General features: G+C 34.9%; 1 protein-coding gene across 1 annotated transcript in view; it reads right to left on the bottom strand.

Annotated features, from left to right (window-relative positions):
- CD226 (CD226 molecule) overlaps positions 1-3,171 on the bottom strand; it is a 29,047-nt gene extending 25,876 nt beyond the window's left edge. Inside the window, 2 exon segments of the mRNA XM_061448138.1 lie at positions 1,138-1,358; positions 1,360-3,171. Coding sequence (XP_061304122.1) covers positions 1,138-1,358; positions 1,360-1,481 — 343 coding nt within the window. The 5' untranslated portion in view covers positions 1,482-3,171.
- Positions 3,172-13,166: the final 9,995 nt, after the last annotated feature.

Genomic DNA, 13,166 nt, shown 5'->3' on the forward strand with positions numbered 1-13,166 from the left:
CTTTGTAACATTGAAATGATAGAATTGTAGTTAAAACAGGTTTGAGATGAAGTCTCAGAAGGATCAGGCTAGGAAAGGGCTGTTACTTTTATCTTCTGGACTTTGAAATGATAGGAAGTTAGTCTGTATTTAAACTCATTCTTCCCTATCTGGGAAATACAATAAAATATTGAATGAGGTTTATTTTCACTTTGGAGCATGGAAAAGAGGAACAAATTCTTTCTACACTCACAACACCAAATCAATAAACCAATACACAGAACCGGTTATCTTTTGAAAACTATTCTATCACATGTACATAACGATCTTCTAAGGACTTGTCTGCTGTCAGAGAAGCTTCATTATTTGCATTAGAGTTGCCAGTTGACCAATGGTGATAGGCACACATGGGAAAATACTAAAAAAGGGTTCTTTCTCCTCTTACTCATAGAGCTGGAAAAGAGATTAAGTTGGATGAGTGATCAGGTAATTACAAAGCCTTTGGATATGGACAGCTACACAGAATTTACACTGACGTAGTTGAATCTTTTTGTTTCCCTCTTCCCTTTTCCATTTTTAAAAAAGTCTCCTTTTTCTTCTTAAACTTCCCTACTTCTCTCCCTTTTGATGCCACACCATTCCTAAATAGTAATTTTGTTCCTGAACAAGCACATACAGAAAAGCTTCAAGAAAAAAAGCAGCCCTAGTTTCAGACCAGGAATTCCCTCACCATACAACACAAAGATTAAAATATGGTTCATGGGTTACAAAATTCATCCCTGTAATTTCATGGGTAGTTGCAATTTCATCCTCTGAAGAGATCCTATAGCTGTTGAACTGATATGAGAAACTTGGCCCAATGGAAATATCACCGTTACATTGACCATTAGTATCTAAAGTCTGTCATGTAAATCATTGCTGCTGTAACTTCTTGTCAACGTAATTTCCCCTTCTTAATTTTCCGCTTCTCTTAAAATTACATTTTGTCAAAGTAATATAATTCTTTTCTGTTGTTCTTGTTCTTTTCCATGGATTATTCCATTTCTGCATGCTATATAATTAAAAAGAAAAATTACAATACGAGACACTTCCTAAATTGGCATGGCTTTCTGCTTTGCATATATCAGAATTTTTTTAAAAAATGAGAGATTTACTTACCTGGCAGAACAATTTGTATTACTTTTTCCCAAATACCATCTGGGTAAGTTACGATGGAGCGAAAGTGTATACCAACATTCTTCAAAGTGCTCTTGATGAAGGACAAGGACTTGTCTTCACTGGAAACATTTTCAAAGGGAATTCTGCAGTTGTATTTGTCTTCAATATGTATACCATAGATTGGGTGAAAGACAGCTATATTTTCTTTATGAGTTACATTGTTTCATCCAGGATGCCTGGCTTTTCGTGGCTTTTTTTGGGTATATGCATTGCAGTTTCACCTTCACAGTAAGTTTTACAGTTGAATCTGCAAATTTTCCTTTCACGCTGGTTAAAGCACACATAGAAATTCCATTTCAGAATTAACATAATTGAAAATTGAAATTATAGAATAACTCAGAAACAACTTTGGCAGCACTACAAGACAAATTCTGCAGAATATTTTCTCTAAAAAAAAATATCAAACCCTAGAAATCATTATTACTTCTAACTTCTGAATATCATTGAATAGTTAAAATTTGCTTGAACTACACAGTAACACATTTGTGAGTTGCAATTATATCTGTCATGATGTCATAAAAAAAGGAAAGCTGTTAACTAGAAATAAGAAAGCAGCCTTACTTCCACAGAGCTGGAGACCAGCAGTAATGATAGCTGCATGGTCCATCTCAAAAAACACTGGAATCAGTGATTACAGTGTGACCTAGTTTTATGCATATCTCTGTGCACCATGTGCCCTTCATGTAAAATGGATAGTTTTCTTTTGAAATAAACAAAACATCATATGCCTTTTACTTTCACATTCTAAGAAACACTAGGTTCGAGGCCTCAGTGCAGTTGCATCAGAGTCTAGATTCCTATCAAAATCCGTCTCAGAGTAAAGTTTTCATTACTAAAGATTTTTTAGCATTATGCATGAGTACTATGACAACTGATAAAGCCCAGATCTTCAGGTTTCATCAACAGAAGCAAACAGAATTCTTTCATACCATGTATCCAAAACCAACAGAATTTCTCAATTTTTCTGACACTGCAGTTAAATATTTATCTATTATTAAGGGAGTATACAATCTAAAGAGAAGATAAGACACTTCCTATACATAAGAGGTCATCATTCTGTGACTAGTTATAAAAAGTAGTGTCTTCAGGACTGAGAATTTATTTTTGATAACTTGTCATGAGATAGTATTTTGGGATCAAAATTATGCAGCTTGAAAATTCTTTTTCAAAGGTGTAAGAATCCTGAATATTTGTGACTCATGTTGAAATTTGTCAAAACAAGCCACACTTACATTTTTTGTGTATTTTTCTTAGGAAAGAAACCTAACCTAAGTCTTATGGAGCTGCTTAAAATTGGAACATGATTGATTTGAAGGCAAAACTAAGCTTGAATGAACTGGTTACATTTTAAAATAAAAAAGAAATGTAATTTGCACTAAAGCTGACAACAGAAATGAATATTTGAGGTGAGTAATAACCTGCACAAACTTGTGCAGGACTTAGCATTAGATCTGTTTAAAACATCTTCGACAATGCAACAACCTGTCTGGAAAACAAAATCTGAGTGTATTTTTCAGTATTAATCTATGCATGTTTTAGGATAATACAATATTTTTACTGTTTGCAATAATTTCATATTGATGCTTCCTAGTTAGATCTGTAATTCTCCATTGTTGTGGTTGCGCATATTTCTACTCTACCTTATCAATAAACACAGAATCCACGAAACAGTGAAGTAATAAAAAACTGGACTCTATATCAGTTTTTAACTCAAGAGGATGTACTACATGAATGAGAGCCTGATGTACTCTCAGAAATATATAAATACATTAATAATAATGTGTCTTTTGTTAAAATTTAGGGAAAAAGAAAGTAAAGGCTACTTTCCACAATCTTTTAAGCTGACATGATCCTTGTATTCCTGTTATCTAGAACGATTTTCACTAACAATTCAAGTATTTTATTAGTTTTATTCTTCTGGATGGCCTCTCCTTGGAAGGGAGGAGATCTGAGGTTCAATGTGAAGAGGTAATAACTTTTTTATCCTTCATGATTTTCCATTTTTACTTCCTAATTTTCCTTGTATGAGAAATCATGGTCTCAGCTGTAGGTAATTGCATTCATTGTAGGTAATGTATTCCCCCTCAACCAGATTTTTTTGTTTGTTTTATGAAGAAGTTTTATTCTTTGAATTCACCAGGTATGTTACTCATAGATCAGAACTTCTTTAAAAAAAAAACAAAACAAATTATATGCAAAATCTTTTCCTAGAAAGCTGAGTTTAGTCTTCTAAATAATATTTAATAAAAATGACTCCTCATGAAAATTTCTAATGACCTTGTCTCTTCATCTATGTATTGTTTTTATTTCAATATTATGAGAATTTCTGCAAGTACTAGAACTTCACAGCAGCACAAGTTTTGAGGATTAATAAAGAAGTCCTACAACACAACAAGCTGCTTTCAAGCAACTTCTCATTTTCTAAAATTGGGAATTACTTAAATTTCAATTGACCAATTGATATTATCCCAGCAAAACTAAAATCTGGATTTACAAAGTACATATACCTAGACAGTCAGTAACCTATCTGATGCTGAGTGTAAAAATTGAAATAGAAGAGAACTGAGTTGGAGAATGAGGCTTGTTTTATTTGCATTACAAAGTTATCTTCTCAAGCAGATCAAAAGATTACCCTACATTTAGCCTGCCTAAAGAAACAGAAGTATTATTGATAAGAAAAGCAGGAAATGGGAAGCTTTATTAACTGAACTGCAGATTTTGTATTGGAAGATAAAAGATCTTGTGAGTCAAAGGGGTCCAGTTCCTGGATGGTGTGTGGCATCACAGTCTTTAAACCCACTACAGAACAGAGGATCTGTACAGTTTCAGAAATGATTTAAATTGGTTCCAGATTTATGGTTTAAATCTGCAGCCTCGGTAGCTAGCTATTCTCAAACTGCATTTGCAAAAGAATCAAAAAGACAATCTATCTCGCTAGCTTGAAATATTATTCTTTATGTCATACTGCATATGTATATAGTAGTTTACAGATGAGTGGTGTTGCACAAAATCTAAAGTGGAATGAAAAAGATAAACATATATGGGGTATTTTTACTATTAACATTAAAAATGAAACTTTTTACACATCTGTTTTCTTTAATTAAACGCAAGATGAACTACCCAGGGAGTCTCAGAAATGAAGACAAATTTCCTTAAAATTATATTTCACCCATTAATATATATAAATTACAATTTTGCTACTCTGAATTTCATGATTGTTTCTCTCTATCTGGCATTAAAAGAAAAACAGAAGTTAAGAAATTAATGCCCAACCCTACATGATGACTAAGTATCAATGTTAATATGTTAATGTCTAAAGAATTTTATGTTCTGTACAGCAGGCACAGTTACTACAAATGTCAGGGATTCTTGGTCACCTAACCCCAAGAACAGGGTTCCTTGTCATACCTGCTAAAAAAAAAGCAGCCTGTAACTGGAGTGTTCCTGCATCTCCCTCTAAAGACTGCAATGCAGGTTTCCTTTAGACACCCAGGCAACGCACCTGCAAGTCACAAATTAGAAAGCTGTAGGCACTGCAGACATTGACTCTACTGGTGTCATTTTGAAAAAGGCGCACACTTAAAATGTCATATTTTCACAGAAGACACAACCAGTAAAAAGAAAAATACCCACCATCTCCAATCTACCGTCCTGGGCTGTGGACCTGTAAGAGCAGGTAGTGTAAGGAAAGGTCCACCATGCAGCTCCCTCCTTTCCAGATGCTCCTTGTACCTCCCTTACCTTTAACCTCTGTTTCTCCCTCTCCTCCCTGGTACTGAGAGGCTAGAAAATCTGCATATCTCTGATCATCTGTGGATAAGAAACAACAGCAGCTGCACATCTCATGGTCACTCCATCACCTGAGCAGCTCCTTGGGCTCTGCGTGTCTGGATCTCTGCCTACCTTTCCCAGCCTTTCCCTACCTTTCTCAGTCTGGCTCTTCTTTCCCAGTAACTCCACTTTCTCTCCATCCTTTGAATTCCAATGCAAACGAAGGGAAGGCTCAAAACCAAGCTGCATTTAACTAATTGTTGGCTAAATGCCAATTAGAGTTTGAGACCAAATGCAGCACGGTGAGATTTTTCCAGCTGAATGTACAATTGTAGGATGTGGTTAAAATAAATAAATAAATAAACAAATAAAAAGCTAGAAAGAGAAAGATTGTGCAGCAAACACAATGGAGGTCTACAGCTTGGATTTTAATCATGACTTGAACATGCATCTTTGGTGACCCTGGGTGAGTCATTTCATTTCCTGGTGCATTAATTTCCCAAACTCCAGTACATAGCTAATATGTAATGAGTGCCACTGTTTCAAAGCATGTCACAATAATCTCTGTAATGAGTTTTTTTAATGGAAATTGCTATAAAAGTATGAAGAAAAAGACTTACATACAGGGCCAGCACAATATGTTAATACCTTTTTTGATGATTCATTAGTATTTAAGATTTAATAGATAGGCATGTAGCAATACTGCGGAAAGAGTAGAAAATATACTTCCAGATTGCTGTTACCACAAGAACAAAAAAGGCCATGACTGCGGCAGTGCAGTGAAGCAGGAACAGCTAAAAAGGAGACCACTCCAGGTACCACTTCTTCATATACAAACGTGACTAACTGGAAAATGATTAGGACAAAAAAAAACCCTTTACTTTCAGTGAAGATAAATGGGCTGGGAGGAAGGAGGTTTTAGCTCTTTTGCACTTGGTATGAGCATCTCTGAACATTAACCATGTAGAAGCCAGGTTAACCAAAACGGTTCAGTAACAAGTAATATTGTTTTTTTGCATTCTGCACCTAAGGTAACAGAAGCAGTAAAGTCCCCAAAATTAGATTCATGCTTGATTCAGTAACATAATGGATAGCATTCTTCAGTATGCATTCATTAACCTCCAAGATGTTAACACCATCTTTTCTCTCTAACACATTCTTTCCCTCCTTCAAAGAGAAAAAAAAAGTTGTGAATTCAATACAATTGCACTTTAGGCATATATTGGTAAAGATGATTCAGAGAGGAAAAAAATAAATCTAAGAGGCTTTCCCAAATCTAGAAAAGAAAATAAAATCTAATCTACATACTCAAATTTCTCAATAATTTTTTATTGTTAAACACACTGGCCTCCAAGAGTCTATGTTATATAAATTATAGTTCTATAATAAAATGCTTCAACCCAAAAAAATCAATCATTGCAAGAGGATATGTATTCAGAAATCTTTAGATAAAGGACCATGATTCTACATTTCTGGAACTGGAAAATTATTTACATTTTTGGCACTGGATTACTAACTGGATATTCATCCTAACATAACACCTAAGTGGGTCAGGAAGTTAAAGACTGCTAGTGATAAAAAAACACAGTTGTAATACGAAGGCAAGATAAGACTAAATGCTGAGATTCAGGAAGGGTATTTTCAGTTTTTTTCAGGGAGATTATTCATGAGTAATGGATGCCATTAGAATATAGAAAGCTATGTTTAGTGACAGAGTAAGCCAGTGGTGAGATGTACTAGCGGTATAAAGGTCTGATTTAGGCAGTGGAAGAAACACCACTGCTGAAGAAATTTGGAATGCCACAAGCAGTACTGCTGCCACCTGTCAAGTGAAATGCGTTTGGCAGGAGATAACAAGGTTTGTGGGTTTTTTTAAGTTCACTGTTTAAGTAATGTTCTTTTGACGTGTTCGTAGCAGAAGAGTCCACCTGTGAAGACTTGTTGAACTTCAGTGAAGTTTGCATGTCTGCCTGTGAGGGGGAAATCCTTAAAGTACCCATTCAAAGTACTCCTCTGTCCATCTGAATAAAACAAAAGTGGAAAATAGAACAAAAAAGTTAACAAAAAAAAATATATATTATAGAAGATGGAACAAAACAGTTTTTTCTTCTATTTAAATATTTTTTGTTCAGTGATCTTGGCTGTAAATGTCTGCCACTTATTAGGTTAAAAAGGTATCAAAAATGTCCTTAAAAATATTTTATAAATTGTTTTACCTTTACAGTAAGAAGGTAGTACTGGATTTCTATTCAGATTTTGTTGATAATTAATCTATTCATTTTCATCCAGTAATAACATGGAAGACAGCAGTAGAAAACATGAAAAAAATTAATTTTCAAATGACAGTAGTAAATTACATTTGTGTGTCTAAGAATGTAATAATGTGTTTGTTTCTATCAGTTTAGTTCCTGGCTTCCTGTCTCTGATTTTATTAGTTTCCAAAAAGTGATATTATTTGCAGAAACCTCAAAGTTTCATTTTGATAGAAGAAAAATGAAAGCCGAAATGCTTCAAGGTTCCCACACAAATCCATTACTGGGACAGGAAATGGACCTTTCTGTTTCAGAGCACAGCCATTCTCATACACCTATTATTTTTCCTGAATTATCCTTTTCCTGGCTCAACCCTACTTTTTATGTCCATCATGATGTTCAAAAAAAAAAAAACAAAAACAAAAACCAACCAAAAAAACACTAGAAGTCAGTTTAAGGAAATGAATGTTGCTGAATTTTTTCTTTTGCTGGCAGAGGCATATAGAACTGTTTCCTAAACCATACCTTCAAATAGAGCCTGGATGTGAAAGCTTCCTGCAGAGGTGGTTCATTTAAGCTTGAGGCTATCCTTAATTATAGAATGTTGCAAGTGCAGGTATGTCTCCAAGAAAAATCTGTAACTTTCATATGGCAAAGAAGCTTATGACTTTCAAAATAGCCTTCAACATCCAAGGAGAAACACAAGGAGAGAAAACAATGCATTTTTCACATTGGCATCTTTTAACCTTTTTTGTTGATGCATTCAGGACCTGACACAACCTACCTTTCTAGCAAACAAAGTTATCTTGTGCATCTTCTTTTTCTTAAGCCCTTTTTGTACCCCTTTATGGGGAAAAAGCTTGGTAACAGCAAAGTGACAGTTAATCATTTTCTGATAATGCACTTCTCTTTCCTATAAGATCAGCTCAATGAGACAAGGCTATCTAAAATCTCTCCCTAAACACAAAAGAAAAGAGAGAAAGCCAAAACCAAAGGACACCACCTCAAACATCAAACCCAAATATTCCGGAGTTAATAGTGGTGATTAATAAAGCAGAAAACCAGGTAACTGTTTGCTTTGATAGCTATTTCTAGTTTTATGAGCTCTGAATATTGTTTTTTCTGTTTTAAAAAAGGAGGTGCGTGCCATTGTGCAACGGAGATGGAAACTGCTGGTGGTGCTGGGCTGCCAGCCTCTCCCCTGCCCTGGTGCTGAGATGAGCTGGGTACAGATCCCAACAGGCATCAAGATGAAGATAGGGGAGGATGCCGTGTACTTGCCATGTGGGTACTGACTGGAGGAGTCAGGAACAGGTGAGATGGGATCCCAGAGCAGACAAGACCCATGGACTCAGTGTCAGGCTGCCTTATAGGCTTGGACTGGGCTACTCACCCAGGCACAGTGCAGAGGCTTCACAGCAGAAGTGGGGGACACACCTGTTCCTATGAGGACACAGGCTTCTGGGGAAAATGTATTTTCAAACTCTTTTATTTAGTCTGGAGATCTGACTTTTTAAAGAGTTGTCTTGTTCTCGGGCATTGTGCTCTGAAGAAACTCAGCCAAGTACACCAAGGTTTTACATTGGTACAGTAGCTTCAGGGAAAGCAGCAGTAATTCCTATGTGCTGGCTTAGTGGGCCTTTACATAGAAAGGGTTGCAGTCAGATTTCCAGATGCACATGGCACAAATGCAACAAAATTTATTTCTTTTCCTCTTTTTGTCCTTTGACTGGTTTAAAATGTTGGAAGAGGTACCAACCCTACTCAAACTGCCCCTCAAAAGGAGCATACTTCAGAAGAAACAAACATCATCTTCCCCTACAAGTACTTCCCTACTTACTTAATAAATATATTAAAAACAGAAACAAATAAACTCCCCAACATTTTCTAGTATACTTTTGAATGAATAATTAACTAAACTCTCTTCACTCTAGAGGGGAAATTGCTTTCAAGAGGGGATTAGGGAGGACAGAGAAACTACCTCATACAAAATCCTTACACATGGAATTAAAGAATCAACAAAGTCTAAAGAAAAATTTAGAATTCTATTTTATTTTAATGAACTCAGATAATCTGTTGGGTTTGGCGTTAATTTGGGTATCTTTTTGCATTTACACCCCCATATACTGATACATAGCAATTCCTCAAGTAAAAATCCCTTTCCTAGTAAAATCTAGAACAGATGCTTCTTGAGCATGTCGTTATTTTGCAGTTCATTTGCTTAGGCAAAGCCCAACAAAACAGTAGAGCTTTTTCAAGAAAGGCATCCTAGTCAACTGTCGAGTAGTGGAACCAAGGAATATCTGCTACAACCATTTGTTTTAGTAGAAATAGCATAATTGTACCCTAAACTCCTGCCAGATACACTGCAACATTCTACATCTGGTTTATGGTAATGTAGTTCCAAAGAAATCAATGATATTTATACAGACATAAAACAGCAGTGAGTCATATTCTCAATTAGACACTTCAGTTCAAGAAGGAATATCAGAGATTTTTCGTTATTTTACCAAAATTTAGCCTGTAACCATGTTCACAGCTTTCTAAGAACCTGAAAGTTTAATTACATGTATAGGGCTTCTGAACTTTCACTGCAGAATCATCACAAGTTATTTTATAAGGATTTATTTTTTTAATTGAGTTATTGTGCTGGCATAGATCTTCTGTTTCATTAATGTGCTCATAAAAAGAGGCATTGAACTCTGACAGTTTTTATTTTTTTTTAAATTATGTCTGTGTTCTATAGGAATCATGAAATTAAAAGTAACATATCTGCTCAAAAGAGGCTTATCAACTATCCTAATATAACTATCCTAACAGATTGATGCTGTTATCAATTAAAAGTATTATGCTTCTAATTTTATGGTTGGGTTCAATTTCTTTTAGTTGAAATCATGTGTAAAGTCCCTGCCAGTTTGAAGTATAACTCATTTTGAAATATACAAAGTTAAGAATTGCAGATATTTTTTTTCCTACAATTATATCTTTCTATTTTTAATGGACTTCTTTGTTTGTTTTTGTTAATATGAAAGAGATTTTTATTTTTTTTTAAATTGTAGCAATCCGAGTTTATGACGTGCAAGTGTTCAAAGGTTTACCAGAATAATTTAGTGCATTAGATAGACAGGAATTTAAATAGATAATCCCAGGTAAACCTTGCTAGGATAGTTTCAAACAGCTGTCTGACCTATTTAGGCTGATCAGAAATAATCAGAGATGTTTGTTTTGCAGGCAGTTCATTCTTAATGATCTAATGGGAGAATGATCATCATGCACAGGTTAGACTGTCAAACACAAAACTTCAGGGTTTGGGTTATTCAAGCTAATAGCCCGGACCAAGAGCTCCAAGGTCAAAATTGCATCTACCAGATTTCTTGCAGTAGCATTTGTATTCATTGCAAACTACAGGTATTTTGCAATGGGAAACATGACTATATAGCATTAGTACTGTTTGATTCCTTTGAAAAGCATAAAATGAAAGATCCCCTGTATTCTTACAGCTGTGTTTTGTCCCTGGATTCCTGGGATTGAGAGAGTTGTGTGCTTTTTTGTTGCTTCTCTTGTAGATGACAGTAAAAGATATTTCCTGGATATTATGTTCCAGTCTCAATGGGCTTTGTTTTTCCACAAATGAATCAACTGTATTTTCTACTAAGCAAGCCTGAGATGAGCACATATGCATCCTCCTTTCATTTAAGAATGATGTAAAAACCTATTGCTTACCAAACTATATAATTCATATTCTGTATATAATAATATACAGAATGTGGCAGCTGACTTAATTTATCAAATGGTCAATAAGTTCTTCTGAGAACAAAGGTACAGATTTCCTGTCATTCTGACATTAGCCATTCTTCGTGTAGGATGAGTAACATCAAAAGCATCTTAAACAGTTCTCAGTTTTCTTTGCTGAAAAGATTTTGACACTGTTAATTACTTCTGCTAACAGAAATTTCTGACACTTACATGACCTTCTGCTGCTTTTGAAAAAGGCTGTCATGTTTGCTATACTCATATATACAATGAAAACCCCAGGAAATTAAATGAAACAAAATGAAACAAAACAAAACTTGTGTTTAGCATTGTTAGTGACCAAGTCAAGCATTTCCAGTGACTTCATCAAAACATAGGTTTTATGTCTGTTGTGGGGGGACTTCTTGCCCATGACAGAAGCTGATAGTGAACTTGGGCACCATTTCACTCTCTGCTGGTCAGCATCAGACTATCTGTAACTCTAAAACAATCTGTGCTAGTCCCTGTGAAATCAGAAGAAATGATTTTCAGTTCTAACTGAAACTGAAAACAGTTACAATCACAGAATAGGAAAATGGCAGAATGGGAACATTTTAAGGGGAAGAAATATAGAACAGGCAAAGTAGTTTGTGGTATACTCTATTTTCAATGGAAAAGTCCAAGGACTTTGCTGTTCAAGCAGCTTGTACCTTTACACTGCCAACGGTTCGAGTATGTCATCATCCTTGCATAGGTGCATTTGTACCAACAAAAAATTCTATTTATTCGTCACCTACTGATTCATTCACACATAAGAAGGTGAATGCACACATGGAAGTCAACTTTATGTACGGTATTTGCAAAAGAGTCACTAATAATATTGTTGCACCAGTATTAAAAAAAAAAGCACATTAAAGTACTGTAACTATGTTGGCATAAAAACATCCAACATTGAAGCTGTTGCACAAAATCTGTTGACTTATTGTTAAGTGCTTTAACTGCAATTCATACAGAAAGGTTCAACAAAAGTTTCTTGAACCGCAGTAATTGAAAGCATAGAGTCATAGAATCATAAGATAGTCAGGGTTGGAAAGGACCTTCAGATCAACAAGTTCCAACATCTAAAATAGGTCATTTCTAAGCACAAACGGAAAAGAAAAAAAAGAAAAAAAGAGGAAAATAAAGATCAAATAAATGAAATTGAAACTATGATGGCACAGACAGCTGCTGTTTTCACAAGTGTTTATTACAGCTGTGGTCTTTTAAACTTGTTTACTACAAGATCAGGCTATTTTACATATTAAGCTAAATTTTTTGTCTCTTTCACTTTTTTAAGAACCTTTGGTTTTTGCATTTGCCATCTACCACTATTTCCAGTTGGCCATTTTGTCTATAACTGAAAATAAAGCTATGACAGCATGTTGGGGAGAAAGCACAGAATATTTTAAAGTCATATGAAAAAAGTGTGTAGGCTGTTAAGGATCTTTATTCTGATACAATATTGCAAATGCACTCCCAGCATAAAGGAGATTTATTAACATTAAGAGATGTTCCAGTTCAGAGGGAGAGTAAAATAATCCACCCTGAAGAGCTACACTCTGGGTGATTACATTTTGACCTCAATTCTTGCTATATTCTCTAGTGAATTTGTCTGTGCAATAATGTTTCCCCTTCTGGAAACTAATCCAACATCACCTAAAATTAGATTTCTCTATTGATTTTTATGGTCTTTTGCTTCTTAAAATCAATTATTGTTAGATCTATAACAATTTTTTTTTCCACATGATAATTTTTCTATCATAAAATGTTTTTAAAAGCATACTGGAAAAAACCCACAATACTAAACTGTATGTTTAACCATATAGAGACTCTGAATAATTCAAATAGATGAATATAAATCTTTACAATCCATTGCTGTGCTACAATATTTTATTCTTACAGGACGCAAACTTCCTGTCACTAAGAAAGCCAGCTTTATTAACAATATTCATTTTTGCGACTCTAGCCTCAGTCATATTACCATTTAAAACTGTAAAAAAAAATAGTTGCTTTATTCAGATTGGAGGGGAGGTTGCCCTGTCGGTGCATGATAAGTGCAATAAATATAAATAATGCAATGGTATATTACTGTCAACACCCGATGTGAGCAGAGAGTTTTTCTCCTATATATGTTAAATGCAGAAAATAGTAAGGAAAGACTTTCAGAAGCCTCAT

Source organism: Pezoporus flaviventris, unplaced genomic scaffold (genome assembly GCF_033815535.1).
Source record: "Pezoporus flaviventris isolate CSIRO_AGI_PZ_B2104156 unplaced genomic scaffold, CSIRO_AGI_Pfla_v1 ptg000007l, whole genome shotgun sequence".
Lineage (NCBI taxonomy): Eukaryota > Metazoa > Chordata > Aves > Psittaciformes > Psittacidae > Pezoporus > Pezoporus flaviventris.